The sequence below is a fragment of the Maniola jurtina genome, chromosome 23 (genome assembly GCF_905333055.1).
Source record: "Maniola jurtina chromosome 23, ilManJurt1.1, whole genome shotgun sequence".
NCBI lineage: Eukaryota > Metazoa > Arthropoda > Insecta > Lepidoptera > Nymphalidae > Maniola > Maniola jurtina.
The window spans coordinates 6,584,753-6,607,732 of NC_060051.1; the positions used below are offsets into that span (position 1 = coordinate 6,584,753).

At 37.2% G+C, this 22,980-nt stretch overlaps 1 protein-coding gene across 1 annotated transcript in view; it reads left to right on the forward strand.

Annotated features, from left to right (window-relative positions):
- The window catches only part of LOC123877406, a 77,496-nt gene that overhangs the window by 33,737 nt on the left and 20,779 nt on the right, over positions 1 to 22,980 (forward strand). The window contains exon 2 of the mRNA XM_045924172.1: positions 22,118 to 22,285. Within this exon, the coding sequence (XP_045780128.1) occupies positions 22,119 to 22,285 (167 nt within the window). The 5' untranslated portion in view covers position 22,118. The remainder of the gene's footprint in view (positions 1 to 22,117; positions 22,286 to 22,980) is intronic.

A 22,980-nucleotide genomic window follows, 5' to 3' on the forward strand; every position in this document is an offset into this window, starting at 1 on the left:
AGATGTGAAATCTTATACTAAGCCCACTGAACAGTCCTGTATCGTTATTTTCCGCTCAATCAATTCCCTCTTCCCGCACTATTTGCTTTGTGGATGAAACTCGAGATAACCGCCCCCGCTTTTCACCACTATGCGAGATAATTATATCTCTTAAGCTTCTCGTTACTAAGGGGCAAAGAGAAGCGGTGATAGTCCAGTGGTTAAGACTTTAGTCTCCTATTTGAGATGTCCGGTTCGATCCCGGCCTGGGCACGAATCGCAACTTTTCAAACTTAAGTGCGTACCTGGCAGGAAAGGGATGTTGGCTTCATAGAGCGTTGTCTCTGTCACTCATACCTATGTGACGTTTCGTCGGTCTCAACGACAGAGACAACGCTCCACGAAACCTTTATCTCTTTCTAAGGTTCGATGTATACAATATTTCCTGCCAGGCACTGTAAATACCATTGGCTTTAACGGTAAATGAAAACCCTGCATGCCTTGTTCTCTATAGGTAATGTTTTCAAATGAATGTGAAGCCAGCCAATTCACACTTAGCCAGCGTGGTGAAGCCTAGTTATTATTAGTAACACGGCATAATCTTGTTCATATAAGTACGATTTTTTTTATTCCTTTTGATTTCGATTAGTCTATGGATTACTTAGTTTGCTACAAATATTTTTTTAATGTTGAACCATCTTTCTCATATTCAGTAAAAAATGAGATACGAACGACAATAGTATAATATGTATGTATGTAGGTATATTGTATGTGTGTGTATACTTTATTGAACCACAAAACACAAATATCTGTTTTTTTTTTAAAGAATATTAGCCATGTTAAATGATTAATATTTCCCTTTCCTCTCCAACTAAGCGTCAGGCTTGTGCTAGGAGTAGGTACGACAATAGTGCAACGGGCGGGGTTTGAACCGTCGACCTTTCGGTTTTCAGTCCACTCCTTTACCGGTTGAGCTATTGAGGTTTATTATAGATGTATTACTACTACTATTTAGTATGCTGACTGCACTAACCAACTCAGTACCTAACGGAAAATGGCGGTGACATTACAGAATTACGGTAATTTATCGCAAAGGACATTCGATCCCCCGAGAACATGGCAAGTAGCAAACAGCAGTACCTACTTAATCCAATAGAAGTCCGGTGTATTGGAAAATGGGGGCTAACAATGTAAAAAAAAGGTAAATGGATGAAAAGACCTTTATGAGGCCTTTACAGATTCAGCTTAGAGTAAATGATGCTCGTTACTTTATATAAGGCCTTAGAGGCTTAGAGAATTAAGATGCCTATGTCAAAAGCTCAAGCCTCAATAGCTCAACGGTTATAGGAGCGGACTGAAATCCGAAAGGTCGGTGGTTCAAACCCCACCCGTTGCACTATTGTCGTACCCACTCCTAGCACAAGCTTAACGCTTAGTTGGAGGGGAAAGGGGAATGTTAGTCATGATTAAAAATGGCTAATATTTAAAAAAAAAAAAACTTAGGAATTATTAAATAGAGGGTCTTCCGAAATTCCTAAGATCCACGTCCGCTGTTAGTTTTTAGTTTGGTTACCATTTTAAATTATCGTTTTAACTAAAAAAAGTACGTCAAATGTCTATGACGTCACTTCTGTGAATTTCATACATACAAGTGTTAGCTCTTTCAAAGAAACTATTTAAAATTTAAAATAATAAAACAGATATTTGACTCATTCGGCGTCACACGATCGCTTCCGAGCAGCCATCTTGAATCGATTTGTATAAATACGGCTGCTTGACGGTTTTTAAGCCAGTCTCGTTCCGACTCGAGACTCAACGACTATTAAATACTTTTGTGTTTAGGTCGCTATTTTGATTGAGTGGTTGCAATAGCAATTGCGCCCCGATCAAATTAATATTGCAGTTAGGTTATTTGAAGATTAATACTCTTGATAAGCCTCTACGCGTTGCGGCTTATGTCCTCGCGCAAGCTTAATATGAAAGAACATTTAATAACTTATAAAAATAGTTAAATTATAACGCCCCTTTTGGCCTAAGCTTTCAGTTCAGAAAGTGGGATAGAATTAACGCAAAAATCCACTTAAGCATACAAAATATAGTTCACAAATGAATATAGTTCGAAGTTAAGGGACAACCCTGGTCCTAGAATAAAATGTGTTGGGACAACCCTGGTCCACTCATCCCTTAAAGGGACAACCCTGGTCCTAGAATAAAATGTGTTGGGACAACCCTGGTCCACTCATTCAACACCCTTTAAGGGACAACCCTGGTCCTAGAATAAAATGTGTCGGGACAACCCTGGTCCCGTAGTATTACGAACAACCGTGCCCCTATTAGTATTCTGGACAACCTGGCCTAATATTTATTTTCGTCGCTCGAGGTCGAACGACCCAATTTGGATGGCCGACTGTTAGCTCTTTCAAAGAAACTATTTAAAATTTAAAATAATAAAACAGATATTTGACTCATTCGGCGTCACACGATCGCTTCCGAGCAGCCATCTTGAATCGATTTGTATAAATACGGCTGCTTGACGGTTTTTAAGCCAGTCTCGTTCCGACTCGAGACTCAACGACTATTAAATACTTTTGTGTTTAGGTCGCTATTTTGATTGAGTGGTTGCAATAGCAATTGCGCCCCGATCAAATTAATATTGCAGTTAGGTTATTTGAAGATTAATACTCTTGATAAGCCTCTACGCGTTGCGGCTTATGTCCTCGCGCAAGCTTAATATGAAAGAACATTTAATAACTTATAAAAATAGTTAAATTATAACGCCCCTTTTGGCCTAAGCTTTCACAAGCTTCTTTGCGTTTTGACGTTTGATAAAAAGTCACTGGTTTGACTAGGAGTCATCATCCCTATTATAAGAGAATACAGAGTATTTATAGGTCTATGAGAATACATAGAAGTTTGGTGAAGAGAATTCTATGAAAATTATTCGACGAGAAAATTTAAATACGACATCATTTTTACAATAGAAAAGATTTTTCTAAAAGAAAAAATCTTGTACAGATACCTACCCACCATAGAGATAACAAGGGTAAATTAAAAATTTATAACACCCCCGACAAGTGAAGGTTACAGTAATAACTAGAAAAGTGCTGATAACTTTCAAACGGCAGAACCGATTTTCTTGGATTATAGCTAAGAACACTTTCGATCAAGCCACCTTTCAAACAAAAAAAAAAACTAAATAAAAATCGGTTCATTAGTCTAGGAGCTACGATGCCACAGACAGATACACACGTAAACCTTATAACACCCCTCTTTTTTGGTCGGGGGTTAAAAATGAAAAGAGTACCCAAATATATTATTATACGTACATATTCTACAACATACGAGCAATAATGAAGTTCGTAACTCAATGAAAATGCACTTAGCCGTGAAAATTTCGTTATTCGAGTACGTAGCGTTTCCTGTACTAAATAAGTTACGCCTACGATATTATATCATGGAACTTGTTTGTTACTTACTTATTATGATTTTTAGGGTTTCGTACCTCAAAACGAAAAACTGAACCCCTATAGGATCACTTTGTTGTCTGTCTGTCTGTCCGTCCCTCCGTCCGTCGTGTTTGTCAAAAAAACCTATAGCGTACTTCCCGTTGACCTCGAATCATGAAATTTGGCAAGAAGGTAAGCCTTATAGCACAAGTAAGGGAATAAATCCGAAAACCGTGAATTTCTGGTTACATCATTAAAAAAAAATTAAAATAACGTGTTTCAATTTTCAAAGTAAGATAACTATACCAAGTGGGGTATCATATGAAAGGGTTTTACTTGTAAATCAAACAGATTTTTATTTATTTTCATGCATTATAGTTTTTGACTAGCTGACGCCCGCGACTTCGTCTTCGTCATGAGAGTGGGAACTCTTTAGTTTTCCGGGATAAAAAGTAGCCAATGTGCTAATCAAGAATATTATCTATCTCCATTCCGAATATCAGCTAAATCCGTCCACTAGTTTTTGCGAGAAGGAGTAACAAACATACACACACACACACACACACACATACAAACTTTCGCCTTTATAATATTAGTGTGAAGTGTAATTTATCGTGCAAAATGTCGAAAAAATACCCAAGTACGGAAACCTCGGTGCGCGAGTCTAACTCGCACTTGGCCGGTTTTTTACGCATTATACCTCATTTGTCATTTCTAGAAAAGACGCTGCACACTTTACTCAGTCCGTAGGTATGCGCCGTACCTTAGAAGATGCAGTGTATTGCAAATTAAGAACAAGTGCCTGAATCAAATCACAATAGGAGCTACTGCATCTCTGCATGCATTGTTCCGCCCAAACATACTATGCAAGTAAACGAACATGCATTGTAAACGTAACACGGATTTGAATTTCGAATTGATGTGCAGTCAATACTCTAAAAGTCCAAACCATCGAACGCTTCAGTCGAAATTGCAGGCAGAGTCTCAATTCTCACGTGCCTCTGTGGGTCAACTGTTATGTCAAAAAAAAAGTACGATTCACCCAGGTTCACCCATTTAAAACAAGTGTATATTAAAAATTTATAACACCCCCGACAAGTAAAGATTACAGTCACTAGAAAAGAGCTGATAACTTTCAAACGGCTGAACCGATTTTCTTGAATTATAGCTAAGAACACTCTCGATCAAGCCACTTTTCAAATAAAAAAAACTAAATTAAAATCGGTTCATTAGTTTAGGAGCTACGATGCCACAGACAGATACACAGATAAACAGATACACAGGTCAAACTTATAACACCCCTCTTTTTGGGTCGGGGGTTAAACACGTCAAACTTATAACACCCCTCTTTTTGGGTCGGGGGTTAATAAGGACTAAAATCGTACTTTTGACATGACATTTGACACATAAAGTTAAAATGGCGCTCATTTTTAGGGTTCCGTACCTCAAAAGGAAAAACGGAACCCTTATAGGATCATAATATGAAAGGGCTTTACCTGTACATTCTAAAATAGATTTTTATTTATTTTTATGCAAAATAGTTTTTGATTTATCGTGCAAAATGTCGAAAAAAATAGCCGAGTACGGAACCCTCGGTGCGCGAGTCCGGCTCGCACTTGGCCGGTTTTTTTTACGCATTATACCTCATTTGTCATGTTATATTATTTAACAAACACGCTGTATATGGCAACCCTACCGAGCAGTAGGTAACACAATTGAAATTGTCTCTAGTTTAGGATTATCGTTCAAATAGAAGCACTTTACATGCAAATTGTTTAATGCTTTACTTAAACCGATTAAGGCTTCCTAGACATCAAATACTTTCACTCGCTACTTTAAAACGTAGAAGTAAATATTTCTGTGTGAACTTGAAAAACCTGTGAAAACTTCATTAATGAAACAAATATTTTTAAAAGAGAACTTTTACATAACAATATTAAAGTATCCAGCATGTATCCAGATAAAAAAAATTGTGAGTTTAAAAATATTGTACCTATTATAAAGAGATTTTATATTTTTAACTGACTTCAATAAATGAATGGCTCAAGTAGAGGCGTCTTTAAAAAAAAAAGTTTTTCTTCAGGCGCATTGGGCGATTTTAGGATCTGGGGATGAGTTAAAACTTCAAGGCCACATCACCGACATGAATAGAATAGAATAAATAGATTTTTATTCAAATAGACTTTTGCAAGTGCTTTTGAATCGTCAAATAATTGACCACTGGTTCGGAATGCCGTTCTTACCGAAAAGAACCAGCAAGAAACTCGGCGGTTGCTCTTTTCAATTCTTCAATTTACATTAATATTCCTATTGTTTCGACTCTAAAATACTATCAATGTTGGTGAGAAGTAAAATCTTATGAGGGTAAAGGGGACCCGCCTGCTCGTTTTTTTGGTATTTTTTTAAAGTTTTGGATAAAGACTGTCGTATTTGTGTAAGCAGCCTATCAAATAGGAAAACTCAGCGTTCCAGCAAGTGCTCTCGAACGGCCGCGGACCGGAGCTCGGAGTGGGCGGGAAACGTCTATATTTAGATCCCTTTACGAGGATTATAATATCGAATGTTTATTTGTTATTACGTTATTTCGCCTAATACGTGTAAACTACCGCCTGTTCAAGTATCCCGATAATTACGGACTGGTTTCTTTTGTTCAATCGCATAGCTGTCAATATCTTCTTAGATAATCACTATAACTTCACAACTTAAGAGGGGTCTCTCCGTCACTCGCTTCATACAAACGTAGTTCCACCAAAGTCCATGAAATTTTGCAGACGTATTCTAGAAACGAATATCTATGTTTGTGGTTTTCCAGATTTCTGTTAAAATATTCAATTTCAAAGTTACGCGGTCTTAAAAATTTACATACAAATCTTTGGGCCCCTGTAATTTTAAAACTTCATGTTTTTAGAAAAATCTAAAACACCACAGACACAGATATTAGTTTCTAGAATATGTCTGCAAAATTTCGTGTACTTTGGTTGCTTAATATTCAAATGAAATTGAAACTACGATTGTATGAAGCGAGTGACGGAGAGAGCCCTGTTAACACTAGTGGTTCGCCCCGAACAGACCTCGTGGTATCCCATAGCTCCCATAAGGTAGCTTAAACTATATCTATTCTAATATTATAAATGTGAAAGTGTGTCTGTCTGTCTGCTACGTTTTCAAACAACAAACCAATAAGCCAACAAACAAACACACTTTCGCATGTATAGGTAATATCGGTAGTGATTTTAGTAAGTAATATACCTAACACATTTATATGTATTTCTCTAAAGAATAGGCAGGCTCTCAGTACCAAGCCAGGGCGGGTCAACTAAATTTTAATGAAACCTAATAGTACTGAGTAGAACTTCGTGTCTAGGCTTACCTATTTGAGTTGATAGTTGTTAAGTACAAGTTAACAGTACAAGAGTAAACGTTAACGAGTTTTCAAAGAGACTCTCTGAAATAACGCCTACGCTATCATACTAAATGTTTAGGTAATACCTTTAGATCTAATTTTAGACATACTTAGAATAAAATATGATAGGTTAGAATAACGGACTATGTTGGGCGTCTCTCTGAGGGATAAAATCCGTAGGCGAACCAAAGTGACCTACATAGCTCAAAGAAGTAGCAAGCTGAAGTGTGCTGGGCACTAGGCAGGCCACGTCTGTCTCCGAACCGATGACCGCTGGTACAACCGTTCTGGAGTGGAGACCGCATATCAACAAGCGCAGTGTGGGACGACCTCCAACCCGCTGGACTGACGACCTTAAGAAGATAGCGCGAAGTGTGTGGATGAGGAAGGTGGAGGATCGTGCGTGGTGGTGCGCTCTTGGGAAGGTCTATGTCAAGCTGTGGACGCAAACAGGCTGATTAATTAATTGATAGGCTTTTCCAAAATCCCGCGTGAGCTCTTCGATTTTCCGGGTTAAAAAATAGCTTTTTATAATATAAAAGAGTAATAACTCAGGCTTTAAATTATATGAGATAACTTATAGCCTGAGTTATTACGTCTGAAATTTGGATTGGAGATAACTTATCTCCAATCCAAATTTCAGCCAAATCAACTGATTTGCAATCATTGCAGTGTTAAGAAGTACTTATCCAGCAAACTTGCAAACTTTCTTATTTAAAATATTACACCGATTTCCACAGATTTGTATGAGGTCCAAAAGTGCCCTTTCCTGATTGATCTATGAATTATCCTCGCTCGACCGGTCACACCGACCGCCACTCGGTGGACATAAGCCAATACAATATGTGTTTTACGCATGATCCAACTTTTATATGATCCGTCCTTCGTAAAAATGAAGAGGGATGATTTTGATTTCGTTCTAAACAACCAACTCATAGAACGAGAAGAATGAATCACAGAATTTGTAATTGAGTAAGAGCCAGCGCGTGCCAGAACTTCGTTTTTTTATAAAAGCTGAAAGTTTCTCTGCTTATTGTCCCCAGCATAGGTAAGAACCATCACTGACTATAAAGTTTGGATCATGGTGGCTTTGGGGCACTACACTAGGTTATAAAGGTGTAAAAAATCTTACGTCAAAGTATAGAATATAGTTTTTGTATATTTTCTTCGGAATAATATTAGAAATTACATCATGGACAACCAGACACTTAGTGTTGTGGCAACCCCCTGCCAGACAGCTTTAAGGTTTTAAAATTTAACTTAGACACCCCTAAAATTTAAAACTTTAAGGGTGTCTAAGTTAAAGGTGTGTACCTTTCGTCAAAATCATTTAAGCGGATAAGCCGTGAAAAGCAGACAGACAGACAAATCACGTTTATAATATTAGTATGGATAGAGATAAAAGTTTTGGTAGGAACTATTTGCATTTAAGTGAATGTCAAAGTTCAGAAACTAAGTTAGTATTACTGCCTTTGATACAATTCATAGAATTTCCGAGTTCCGACTGACTTATAGTTGAGAACTCAAAGCTAAAACCAACTTATTGAAAGCTATTAACTATGACGTTGTAAAGTATCAGGGCACATAGTTTGCAAAACCGTTGGACGTTGGGGTCCCAAAGTGCTGAAATAGCGACGTCGCACCGGAAGACCTCCCACATAAGTTGGATAGACGACATCAAGAGTCGCAGGGAGCCGCTGGATTCAGGCAGCACAAGACCGTGGCGCGTGGGAGTCCCTACAAGAGAATTATGTCCAGCAGTGGACTGTATCGGTTGGTAATAATGATGATGAAGATGATAATGAATTGACTTATAGAGCCTTTGGTAAATTCTGATACGAATATCAACTTACATATAATTGTGTGTGTCAAATTGTAGTATCATTTGTGCGTGTGTGTTGTGCACAATCAACGATTTGAGTATCTACAAGATTTGAAAGAGATTTGAAATATGTAAGTGCTTCAAATGCGGCCCGAAAAATAGAGAATCTCTATTCCAAATTAGTCAAACTTTTAGACTTATTGGTTAGATGTTAAGTTTTATTTTAATATTTTTATCAATTTTTGTTCTCATTTAAAAAAAAACCTTTTCGAATCTTTTTAACCCCCGACCCAAAAAGGGGTGTTATAAGTTTGACGTGTGTATCTGTGTATCTGTGTATCTGTCTGTGGCATCGTAGCGCCTAAACGAATGAACCGATTTTAATTTACTTTTTTTTGTTTGAAAGGTGGCTCGATCGAGAGTGTTCTTAGCTAATATCCACAAAAATTGGTTCAGCCGTTTAAGAGTTATCAGCTCTTTTCTAGTTTTCTTGTAGAAAAGAAGGTTAGATAACCGTTAGGTTCTTAATATTATGTCAATTGACAAATTTATGTCAAGCTGTCAAGATGCCTTCACTTGTCGGGGGTGTTATAAATTTTTAATTTACATTTGTTCCATTTGTTGTCCATGACAAGAGGTCTTAAATATTAATATCATAAAATATTTTGCAATTGTGTACTTTATACTCAAAACTCGTAAACTTTATGTTCAAGTTTTAAGGTTTATAATAAACTGAATTTGTTGATATTGTAAAACTTTTTAACCCCCGACCCAAAAAGAGGGGTGTTATAAAGTTTGACGTGTGTATCTGTGTATCTGTCTGTGGCATCGAAGCTCCTAAACTAATGAACCGATTTTAATTTATTTATTTTTTTTGAATGAAATGTGACTTGATCGAGAGTGTTCTTAGCTATAATCGAAAAAAATCGGTTCAGCTGTTTGAAAGTTATCAGCTCTTTTTTAGTTACTGTAACCTTCACTTGTCGGGGGTGTTATAAATTTTTAGTTTACACTTGTTTCTACATTTCGTAATAAGAAACATAGATGTATATGTGTGCACTTGAGTGATGTGGTATGTTTCATGAGCTGCCGTCTATACCTACTATCCTACGTTAATGTGCACAATATATCAAGTTAGTTGGCGAACATCTGTCACTGATGGTGGGCAACGACTCGTGAAATAGCCGCTACGAAGTCTCCGAGCGACCAAACCCGACAAAGTAACTCAGTCGAAAATAAAATACACATATCAACATGGCCAATACGTTAAATGATTTGTTTTACTTTATTAATCCAGCCAACGACGTCAGTACCTAGTAGATACAAATCGCTGAATCCTGAGTTCTGTGCTACGCATGAGCTACGGCTAATACGTCTACAGCACAGAGCATGTATCTAATCTACAGTATTGGCTTAGAACAAACAATCGGTCAAGTGTGAGACGGGCTTGCACACGAAGAGTTCCGTATGTTCCATTGTAATGTTTAAATATCGTGAGTTATTTCTATTTTAAGTATAAAATGTACCAACTATACTCACGTATTTAGTCGATGTAAGCACGACTAGTTTAGTAAAACGAAATGGACCTTGGATGGGTTTGAAACCAGACGGACCAGACTGACGGATAGCAGAGGGTTAGTAACAGGGCACTTTACGAGTACGGATCCCTAAAAAGGGGGAATTCAGACTTATTTTACTTTATTAATCCAGTCAACGACGTCAGTATCTAGTAGATACAAATCGTTGAATCCAGCTGTTCTGTGCTACGCATGAGCTACGGCTTATATCCTGTGTCTACACTCTACGTCTCAGCACAGAGCATGTATCTAATCTACCTACAGTATTAGCTTAGAACAAACAATCGGTCAAGTGTGAGTCGGGCTTGCACACGAAGAGTCCCGTAGGTACCATTTTAATGTTTAAAGTATGTAATATCAAGTAGTAAAACATTTCTGTAATTTCTATAACATTTTTATATTGTGAAAAGAGAGTAGAGAATAGTCAAGTAGTTTAAGGCAATAAACCTTTGAATGAAATAACATCGTGAACTTACTTTAGTTCAACACAAAGAGCTCCAGGTAATAGAACTTCCGCGAACAATAACCATTCGTCAGATTACGCCGAAAGCCCTCGACGTTCTCTGTGGAGTTTTAACGAGCTGTCTAGATCTCCCAGCTAGCTCGCTTTTATACTGCTGTGTCTAGAAAGGATTGAATGATAAAGTTAAATTAAAAACATGGGTAAACCGTTTCTCATTACTTCCAAAACTAAGAATTTATTTTATTGTTATTGTTTATTTTCATTTTAATGTTATTGTTGTTTTTATATTTATTCATTTGTATTCTTCAATAAGCGTCGCTAACTTTCCGGAGTTATACGTACGTTTTTCAAGCAATTGTTAAGTAAGTGGTTTAAGGAAATAATGAAATAACATCTTGAATTTACTTTACTTCAACACAAAGAGCTTCAGGTAATAGAACTTCCGCGACAATAACCATTCTTCAGATTACGCCGAAAGCTCTCTACGTTCTCTGTGGAGTTTTAACGAGCTGTCTAGATCTCCCAGCTAGCTCGCTTTTAAATACTGCTGTGTCTAGAAGAGAATAATTCATAAACAAATTTATTTTATTTATTTAATTATTTATTAAACTTATACTTATTTATTAAATGATTAAAACAAATTTAAATAACACTGATCAGTCAGTCAGATAGTCAGCTTTTTCTTGTATAATATGTTGAATGATGCTCGCGACTTCATCCATGAAGACAAAAGTTAGTATCGAACTCTGATTTTTCGGGGAAAAAGTAGTCTATGTCCCACCCTGGGATACAAGCTATTTCTATAGCCTTTTGCCAAAAAAGGACAGTGTCAGACAGACAAACTTACTTTGGCATTCATAACATTGGAATGGATAGTATGGTATGGATAAACTACGTTGATCACAGAAGACTGAACTGTGAGCGCGAAGTGCAAACTAAAAATAAAAAGAGACATAGAATAAAGTTGGAAATTAAATAATTAAAAATAACTGAGTGAGTACGTGCGAGGAAATCTGTCTGGAATGGAAATGGATTTATATAAACGAGATTTAAGTCCGCCACCAGACGGCCGCCCACGCGCCAACGTTTCTGCTTAAAACCAGTACACTTAGTACGAGTTGGTATATCTCGACCACGTTGTTAGTTTTTGGAAACATCGATACACTATAAAGTTAAAGTAACAAGTGTAAATTAAAAATGTATAATTATGTATTTAGGCAACGTCCATCTTGACAGCTTGACATTTGTCAATTGACATAATATTATGAACCTAACGGTTATCTAACCTTCTTTTCTACAAGAAAACTAGAAAAAAGCTGATAACGGCTGAACCAATTTTTTTAGATTATAGCTAAGAACACTCTCGATCAAGCCACCTTTCAATCAAAAAAAACTAAATTAAAATCGGTTCATTCGTTTAGGCGCTACGATGCCACAGACGGATACACAGATACACAGATACACAGACACACAGATACACAGATACACACGTCAAACTTATAACACCCCGCTTTTTGGGTCGGGGGTTAAAAAGGATTTAAGTGAGCGCTAGCTAGTGCTTTCTCCATACAAATGTGGAAAGGTGATTCACTATTTCGCTTCACTATTTGATATTGTAAATCAAATTATCGATTTGTCTCGTCAATCGCAGCTTATGTCAAACAATAAAACAATTGTTTTTTTTTTTAAGTTACGAACGTTAAAAGATCAATAGTAATTAATTTAATACTTTTATTGCAACTTTGTCGAGATGTATCAACGTTGCAAACTCCTACTTAACCTATAGACTCTTGTTCTACGCCTACGTTTATTATGTACTAGCTGTGCCCGCGACTTCGTTCGCGTGGAATCAGCGCGCTTTATATAGCCACGGACGCTCAGGCGCGAGGCGTGTAGTACGTACTCTGTACGTTAAAAATGTTCGCCGTGATTCTTTAAATTGACATATAACTTTTTTATTTATGAACCGATTGACATGAAATAAACACTAAATGTTAAGTGAAGCTTACTAAAATATATTAGTGAAAACCGTATCTAAATATAATAAGCCGTTTCTGATATTAGCGTGCACAAACACACAGACAAACAGACAAAAAAAATTAATTATAATTTCGGGTTCGGCATCGATATAATAACAACACCTGCTACTTTTTTTTATATATTTCCATTGTACAGACACCACTTTTCTACAATTTTATTATATGTATAGATTTGCTAGACTCAGCAACCACACGGACTTACTAAAATGTTTTCTTCAAAGCATTCTGTATTGTTATACCACTATCCAGTAGTTGTAGCATGATAAAACGTTCTACTAATCTCAGGCCTCGTTAAGGCAGACGCGAGGCTTTTCTTGATGTTTTATGATTAACCATTTAATACCACTTAAAAAACTGCCATACCCCTTGCAGGTTAGCCCGCGCCCAATCTTAGGCTGCATCATCACTTACCATCAGGTGTAATGGCAGTCAAGGGCTTATTTGTATCTCGATAAATAAAAAGATACTAAAAATATAAGCAGGTTCGACCAATGGATGGTCGAATTTAATTACACATCGCACCATACTACTGTGCTAATAGTTTTAAAACTGTGTTTATACTATACCTACTTGGGACCCAATAACACTGTTTTAAGAAAAAAACCTACTTGATATGCATGTGGAAGGAAAAAAGAGGAGAGAAGGCCAAAGAAAAGGTGGATAGGAAGAGGATATGCGTATAAAAGAGGTGGTTAACAGGGCTCTCTCCGTCACTTACTCCATACAATCGTAGCCCCAATTTCATTTGAATATTAAGCAACCAAAGTCCATGAAATGCAGACATATTCTAGAAACTAATATCTGTGCCTATGATTAAGTAGGGACAGATATTATTATTCCTAAATTGGAACTACGTTTGTATGGAACGAGTGACGGAGAGACCCCTCTTAATGCGTTGTCGGATGATAGAATGGAGTTGAAGAAGACCCCACGTAGTTATGGGATAAGGTCAAGAAGAAGAGGGAGACTTTGCATAATGAATGTGTAAACAAAAATTAAACCTTAATTTGGTGCCCACAGTAGCATCCACACGTTGCTGATAAATAAAATGACGGTCGTTTTGGCGCCAAAATAAACAACGTCCGGTGTACGCGAGGCGGGAATCAAGCGATTTGCATAATGTGCTTACTCGTGCGGGTTGTTTGGCTTAAAACAGCTCAATTTCGCAGCTTTACAAGAAATGAAAAACTTCAAAGCGCTGCAAAGCAATAAATACATTTTTAAATTACTTTAAAACTTAATTTATTAAAAAAAAACTTACCTACATTGTAGGTGAGTAGGTAACCATTTCAACTAAAATAATAAGCCATCAAAACTGGAGTGACACTGTCATTATATTTCGTTAGACATTTTGAATTTCAAAAATGTAAATATTTGTTGAATGCTATTAGAATTTTGAAGCTGTCAGTTGTTTTTTAGGGTTCCGTACCTCAAAAGGAAAAACGGAACCCTTATAATAGGATCACTTTGTTGTCTGTCTGTCTGTCTGTCTGTCTGCCTGTCCGTCCGTCCGTCGTGTCTGTCAAGAAACCTATAGGGTACTTCCCGTTGACCTAGAATCATGAAAGGCAGGTTGGTAGGTCTTACAGCGCAAGTTACAGCAAGTACAGCGCAATTCTGTGGTCACATCATTTTAAAAAAAATTAAAATATGTTTCAATTTTCGAAGTAAGATAACTATACCAAGTGGGGGGTATCATATGAAAGGGCTTTACCTGTGCATTCTAAAACAGATTTTCGTTTATTTTTATGCATAATAGTTTTTGTTTTTATCGTGCAAAATGTTGGAAAAAATACCCGAGTACGGAACTCTCAGTGCGCGAGTCTGACTCGCACTTGGCCGGTTTTTTTTTAGTCGCAAAATGTCAATCAAATCGATGCAAAGTGTTCACTGTTCAGTTATCTAGCAATCTGCCAACCCTGATTTATGCTCTGACGCTATAAATGCTATAACTAAAAAAACATTTTCCGTTGAGTCAAATTTCAAAGCTTTGTTTGTGTCAGTGTAAATTTGACATACTCAGATTTAGTGCAGTTAGACAGGTACGCGATACTTTATTAGCAAAAACAGAGGGGGGGAGAGAGACACCCCCGACAAGTGAAGGTTACAGTAACTAGAAAAGAGCTGATAACTTTCAAACGGCTGAACCGATTTTTTTGGATTATAGCTAAGAACACTCTCGATCAAGCCACCTTTTAAACAATAAAAACTAAATTAAAATCGGTTCATTAGTTTAGGAGTTACGATGCCACAGACAGATACACAGATACATACGTCAAACTTATAACACTTTTTGGGTCGGGGGTTAAAATACACAAATTCATCGCAGTATGGTGATCCATGAGAGAAACAGGTGCACTAACTAGGTGGACAGTGGACATCAAACGAGTCGCAGAGAGCCGCTGGATTCCGGCGGTGCATGACCGTGGTGTGTGGAGACACAACACACAGAACCTACAAGATACCTACATATTTATGTCCAGCAGTGGACCTCATCGATCGATAATGATGATCCGCTTCACCGATAGCTTGAACACCAAAATATTAAATTAAATTAAAAAAAAAAAACAATTGTAGATATATCTGAAAACGGGGTTGTATCCTATGTAATCAGTATTGTAAAAGAGCGTATCAAAGTTGTTAAAAGTCCGCAATTTCCTACAACTTTGAATGCTTCGTTAAGTTTTAATGAGCTGTCAAGATTTCGAGATAGCTCATTTAATTTATAATTAACACTATCAACCCCAAGGGTACGAAATTAAATCACTTTTAGAATGTCAGCGAAAGGCCTTTTCTAAAACAAAAGAAATTGGGCAAGATTGAGAAGGACTAGCGCACTGATGGTTCCGTGTAGAAAAAGGGAAGGAGCTTATTTAGTTTTATTACACTACTAGCTGACACCCGCGCCTTCGTCCGCGTGGGTTTAGGTTTTTCGAAATATCGTAGGAACTCTGATTTTCCGGGATATGGAATAAAATTATACATTCGTTTCCAGGATGAAACTTATCTCTGTACCAAACGTCAAAATCGGTTAAACAGATGGGCCGTGAAAAGCTAGCAGACAGACTCACACACTTTCGCATTTATAATAATATTAAGTAGATTTCTAGTAGTCGATCTCTTCAAATGTAAATGTAAAACAGGCAGACAGACAAATATATATTTTTTTAACCCTAATCGGTTTTGACAATACTGCCATATTTCTTCCAAGTTAACCTACTTCCGTCTTAGACTTGGACTTTGACTTAGACCAGGTGAGATCGCAGGCAAGGGCTATCTTATCAATTAATGAAAAATATATAGGTGTATTATACCTACTTCTCGCTTCTAGCTCGAAATTTATCCTTCTTAGTTCATACAGTAATCAATTTTCGTTGAGTTTCTTACGGACCCCAAGACTAAGGAACCCTAAAACGCCTAATGACTCCCCCCCAGATGTCACTAATGTGTTCCAGCACTAATTACACTCTCAATTTACTGCTGAATTGCTAATGCCCGAGTTTTAATCCCACGCGGGCGGGACGTGAATAAAATACTCAATTTAAATTAAAGCTTGATTAAATCTGATCGCTTATCTAGCAGCACACACCGCACGCGCCGAACTTTTGTATCGGTTCTCAAAATATACAGATATTATTTCGGAAAACCATCTATTGGTTTTCGAATGTACCCTTTATAATGTATAAACATGAATTGAGGCGTAAAGAAAGGATATTTGAAAAAAAATTGAACGTATTATTAAGACTGGGTGACTAATTAACATCCAGCCCTTGGATCTAGAAAGCTGAAATGCACAAAGGCTTCCTTTAAAATGTTGATAAAGAATAATGGATATCAAAGTTAAAATTACAATTTGAATAGTAAAATTTCGATCTTTAATTATTACCGGTATAAAAAGTTGCATTTGTCCATCTCCAAGGTGCAAGTTATCTTTGTACCTAATTTCATTCGATTATGTTATGTTATTAAAATCTCAGAAAGGACCTTATAATCTTTAACCTTAAGAAAATAAAAGTTAAAGTAATGCAGTGCGCACAGTGCTTATTATAGGTGTGCGTTCATCTTTAAACGAAGGGTTGATTAGATTTACAGAAAAAAGCTTAATATAGCACAGAATTTATTTAAAATCAACGTGTAATAAATCAAGAATTGTTTACTTTTTCCTTTCGCTTCAATTTCCAAAGCTTTATACCGATGTTATCGAGAAATATCTATCAGTAAAAATGAGAATCTAAACCAAGTTTACATTTAAGTTGGATAAATATTTTAATTTTAGTATTCAATTTAGGTTGTAAAGTAGCCTATGCTTATGCCACCAGCAACTTCGTTCGTGTGGACTACACAAATTTCAAGCCACTTTTTAGGGTTCAGTACCTCAAAAGGAAAAACGTAAAAAAAACGGTCCGTCCGTGTCCGACCGTTCGGTCGTGTCTGTCAAGAAAACCTATAGGGTACTTCCCGTTGACCTAGAATCATGAAATTTGGCAGGTATAGGTCTTATAGCACAAGTAAAGGAATAAATCCGAAAACCGTGAATTTGGGTTACATCGCAGAAAAAAAAAATGTGTTTAAATTCAAAGTAAGATAACTATACCAAGTGGGGTATCAAATGAAAGGACTTTACCTGTATATTATAAAACAGATTTTTATTTATTTTTATGATTAATAGTTTTTGATTTATCGTGCAAAATATCGGCAAAAAATACCTGAATACGGAACCCTCTATGCGCGAGCCCGGCTCGCACTTGGCCAGTTTTTTATCCTTGTAGGTAAATTAAATTAAGCAAATTAAATTAAATTAAAGTAAGCGCAAACGCCGAGTTTCTAGTTGGTTCTTCTTAGAAGGGGGGGCATTTCGAACCCGCAATGGTAGATTCTATGAATGGTGAATATGAATGGTGGATGGTAGACTTAACGGTTCGATCGCATTTGTAACAGTTATTTGAATAAAAATCTATTTCATTTTATTTTGTTATATTCTGACTTAAGTATTCTGTTCTATTCTATTCTAACAGTATCTAGTCAATCATGTAGTCAAGTCTGTTTTGGATTTTGTGGCTGAAACAATAAAACACGTCGGCTTTTCATGAAAGTCTTAACAAAGTTAAGTCAAATTCCGGTAGAATTTTAATAACGAAAGCGATTGCAAAAAGGAATGAATTAACGGACTTTCAAAAGCTTAAATTTTTCGAAAGTCTTTCATTTCCTTTCCCTTTAAGAGGGGTAAGAAAAAATTTAACAATTAACAACCGGAAATGTTCGCTTTTAAGTGAAATTAAAGAAGTTTCCTCTGTCTTTAAATTACGACATTTTCCTTTGTTTAAATTACGACATTTAAGAGGGGTCTCTCCGTCACTCACTTCATACAATCGTAGTTCCAATTTCATTTGAATATTAAGCAACCAAAAACCATGAAATTTTGCGAACATATTCTAGAAACATCTGTGTCTGTGGTGTTTTAGATTTTTCTAAAAATATGTAGTTTTAAAATTACAAGGGCTCAAAGATTTGTATGTAAATTTTTAAGACCGCGTAACTTTGAAACCGAATATTTTAACAGAAATCTGGAAAACCACAGACATAGATATTAGTTTCTAGAATATGTCTGCAAAATTTCATGGACTTTGGTTGCTTAATATTCAAATGACATTGGAACTACGTTTGTATGAAGCGAGTGACGGAGAGACCCCTCTTAAGTCTCTTGTAGGGAATTTAAGAAGCTACGGCCTTGCTTTTCCATTCTATCCCCTTAACTACTAGGCTATAACGGCTTTTTACAGGAACAACAACAATGATGTTGTGTTATTGAGTAAAATAAAACTGGCCAAGTGCGAGTCAGACTCGCGTACTAAGGGTTCCGTACTCGGGTATTTTTTCCAAAACTTTGCACGATAAATCAAAAACTACATAATATTATGCACATAAATAAATGAAAATCGGTTTTAGAATGTACAGGTAAAACTCTTTCATAATATGATACCCTACGTGGTATAGTTATCATACTTTGAAAATTGAAAATACTAATTTATTTGTTCATGAACACTTTTTTTATGATGTCAACCACAAATTCACGATTTTCGGATTTTTTCCTTTAATTGTACTACCTGCCAAATTTCGTGATTCTAGGTCAACGGGAAGTACCCTATAGGTTTTCTTGACAGACACGACATACGAACAGACGGACAGACAGACAGACAATAAAGTGATCCTATAAGGGTTCCGTTTTTCGTTTTGAGGTACGGAACCCAAAAAACTGCTTTATTTGTCCGAGATCCGTTATACAGAGAATAAAACCGGCCATTTTTCATCTTTTGTTGCGGTTTGTAGCGAAGATAAAACAGCAGAGCCGCCGCTCCGGGGCTGCCACAGGCAATATCCGGATCGCGCCCGCGTATATCCGGTGGGAGATAGGCTTTATGGATGTTTGACGTAAATGAAAACGTTCATAGTACAGTTGATACTTATATTTGTCGTATCCCGAACGTATTTTCAGTCGGTGCGAATATTTTGTTGATTTTTTATTTATTCAGATACAAGTTAGCCCTTGACTGCAATGTCAGCTGGTGGTATGTGATAATGCAGTCTAAGATAGAAGCGGGCTAACCTGGAAGGGGTATGGCAGTTTTTATCAAACCCATACCCCTATCCATACTAATATTATAAATGCTAAAGTGTGTCTGTCTGTCTGTAACCTTTTCACGGCCCAACAGTTTAACCGATTCTGACGAATTTAGGTACAGGGTTAGCTTATATCCCGGGGACAGACATAGGCTACTTTTTATCTCGGAAAATCAGAGTTCCCACGGGATTCCTAAAAACCCATCCGCTTAACCGATTTGTATAAAATTTGGTACCGAGGAAGCTTGCCTCGAGTTCCCACGGGATCTTTGAAAACCTAAATCCACGCGGACGAAGTCGCGGAGTACTTAATATTCGGACACGTATATACACAAGATACTTGAACTCAGTCACTTGTTTGAGGGGATTACCACATACCTTTTAAAGGTGGATAGTAACAAGTGTAAATTAAAAATTTATAACACCCCCGACAAGTGAAGGTTACAGTAACTAGAAAAGAGCTGATAACTTTCAAATGGCTAAACCGATTTTCTTCGATTATAGCTAAGAACACTCTCGATCAAGCCACCTTTCAAACAAAAAAAACTAAATTAAAATTGGTTCATTAGTTTAGGAGCTACGATGCCACAGACAGATACACAGATACAGACACACAGATACACACGTCAAACTCATAACACCCCTCTTTTTGGGTCGGGGGTTAAAAAACAAACGTTACGGACCGCGGTGGATAGGGGATGATCGTGGATACGACGATGTCTAAGTTATCCGACATGTTGCAAACTTTGAACATATCCATTGTCCATACAGTATGGTGAGTGGAGACATGTTGGACAGAATGAGAACAACATCTACTTGCTATTCTATCTTATTGTACAAATTGTAGTGTTAAACGCCGTAGACAGTTCCGAGTTGGATCAAATTGGATTTTAATAAGTATAAATTGAAAATATTATAATCCTACCTAATCTATATTATAAACTAGCTGATGCCCGCAGCTTCGCCCGCGTGGATTGGTCAGATCCCCTGCAGCATCAGGATTGAGGAGTTGGAATCCAAATTTTTTATGAAACAATGTCGCAAAGTTCCTCTATCGATTAAAAAAAAAATTACGCAAATCGGTTCAGAAATCTCAGAGATTTCGGTGTACATAGGTAGAAAAACACAACTCCCTTTTTGAAAGTCGGTTAAAAAAGTAGCCTATTTTACACCCTAGTCAATCCTCTACTTGTCTGTGAAAATCCCGTCAAAATCGGTTCAGCCGTTCCAAAGATTAGCCTTTTCAAACAGACAGACAGACAGACAGACAGACAGACAGACAGACAGACAGACAAAAATTTTAAAAACGTGTGATTCAGTTAAGGTATCGTTCAAATAACCCTATGAGCTTAATATGAGGTAGTTATTTCGAAATTACAGACAGACACTCCAATTTTATTTATTAGTATAGATTAAGCAACCAAAGTCCATGAAATTTTGCAGACATATTCTAGAAACTATCTGTGTCTGTGGTGTTTTAGATTTTTCTAAAAATATGTAGTTTTAAAATTACAGGGGCTCAAAGATTTGTATGTAAATTTTTAAGACCGCGTAACTTTGAAACCGAATATTTTAACGGAAATCTGGAAAACCACAGGCAGAGATATTAGTTCCCGGAATGTTTCTACAAAATTCCATTGAGTATGATTGGTTAGTATTCCAATGAAAGTCGCTCGTTCCGCGCTCTCGCTTGCACTTCAAGCCTTACATGGAACGCCTCAGAGCGAGGTAACGCCGCATGAGTCATGTTTTTTCGTGCGTGCAGCCGGCTCTATCGAATTATAAGACGTTGTCACGTCAAAAAACACATAAAATTCAAATGAATTTACCCGTAGGTGAAATTCAATCATAATTACTCGAAGGGCTTCGTTCCGAGACAATATTATCAATGTACACACAATACAATGAACACAATGTACATATTGTTGTGTAAGTACATTTCTAATAATATGTTCGAACAAAGCTCGAGAATAATTCAATAGAACTTTAACAGTACCTACTCTAGCTTCCATTGAAAAATAAACTGTAACCTTATACGAGCTCCTAACTGCGCATCATTGCAGAGATAATCTCATACTTCGTAGGGTTCCGTACCTCAAAAGGAAAAACGGAACCCTTATAGGATCACTTTGTTGTCTGTCTGTCTGTATGTCTGTCTGTCTGTCTGTTCGTCCGTCCGTCCGTCCGTCCGTCCGTCCGTTCGTTCGTCCGTCCGTCCGTCCGTCCGTCCTTCCTTCCTTCCGTCCGTCCGTCCGTCCTTCCTTCCTTCCGTCCGTCCATCGTGTCTGTCAAGAAAACCTATAGAGTACTTCCCGTTGACCTAGAATCATGAAATTTGGTAGGTAGGTAGGTCTTATAGCACAAGTAAAGGAATAAATCTGAAAAGCATAAATTTCTGGTCACATCATTGAAAAAAAAAAACTAAAATGTGTTTAAATTTTCAAAGTAAGATCATCATACCAAGTTGGGTATCATAATATGAATGGGCTTTACCTGTACATTCTAAAACTGATTTTTATTTATTTTTATGCATAATAGTTTTTGATTTATCGTGCAAAATGTCGCAAAATATACCCGAGTACGGAACCTTCTGTGCGCGAGTCTGACTCGCACTTGGCCGGTTTTTTTTTTTAATTTATAGACTATCGCTTGGCTGGGCAGGTGATAATGCAGTTTAACATGGAGTGCGCTTGTCTAGATAATACTTCTTTAACATGTTTATGGGTACTTTTTCTGATTCCTGTAGTTTAACCTCTATCTCTTGTTCCAGGATGTGGTCGATCTGGCGAGTATGGAGCGTGGCGGTGTGTATATGCGCCTGTTCAGTGGCCCAACGCATAGACCAAGAGCCCATTCTCTCCCCGCGGCCCGCGAGGGTACGCGATCGCGACATGAAGCCCGACGAGCCGACGTGCGACCAGTTGAAAGCTATGTGGAGGTGAGAAAGAGTGCCTATCTATTCCTCTCCCTCAGGATACTCATATGCCCAGTAGACTAGAAGAAGAAGACTGACACATAGACCAGCGTGGTGATTCGCTTACTCAGTGTCTAACACTGAATGATAGCCACCGAGCTTGGTTGGTTCTACATTGCTGCTTCACAGGGTGATATAAAAATGTGTTTTCGTAGAAAACCTTCAATGAATTTATAAATAAACTCGGTGGCTATCATTCAGTGTTTCATCATTCTAGGAGGAGTCTATACTCTCCCCGCGGCCACGATATGAGCCAACAATGTGCGACCAGTTGAAAAATATGTGGAGGTGAGAAAGAGAATTATTCTCACCTCTTGTCAGACTTTTGACATGATATTTGACACATAAAGTTAAAATGGCGCCAGAACTCATTTTTTACGCATGAAAGCCCCTAAGAAACTATAATATTATTATGTAGGCGTAAAATAGGTTTTCTCTTTCAAACAACACCCACATATTTCATAAAACCATCCGATTGCAAATTCGGCATGAAAAATATAAACAGCTATATTTGTCCACAAATGGACTCAAAATGAAATCGAATTGAATCATTTCCATTAGGTATCTCTACCTAATAACGTTCCGCTAAACAGGTGAATGATTTTCTACATAATATTATCAGAATGAACTATATGATATCGTATTCAAAACTAATGCCG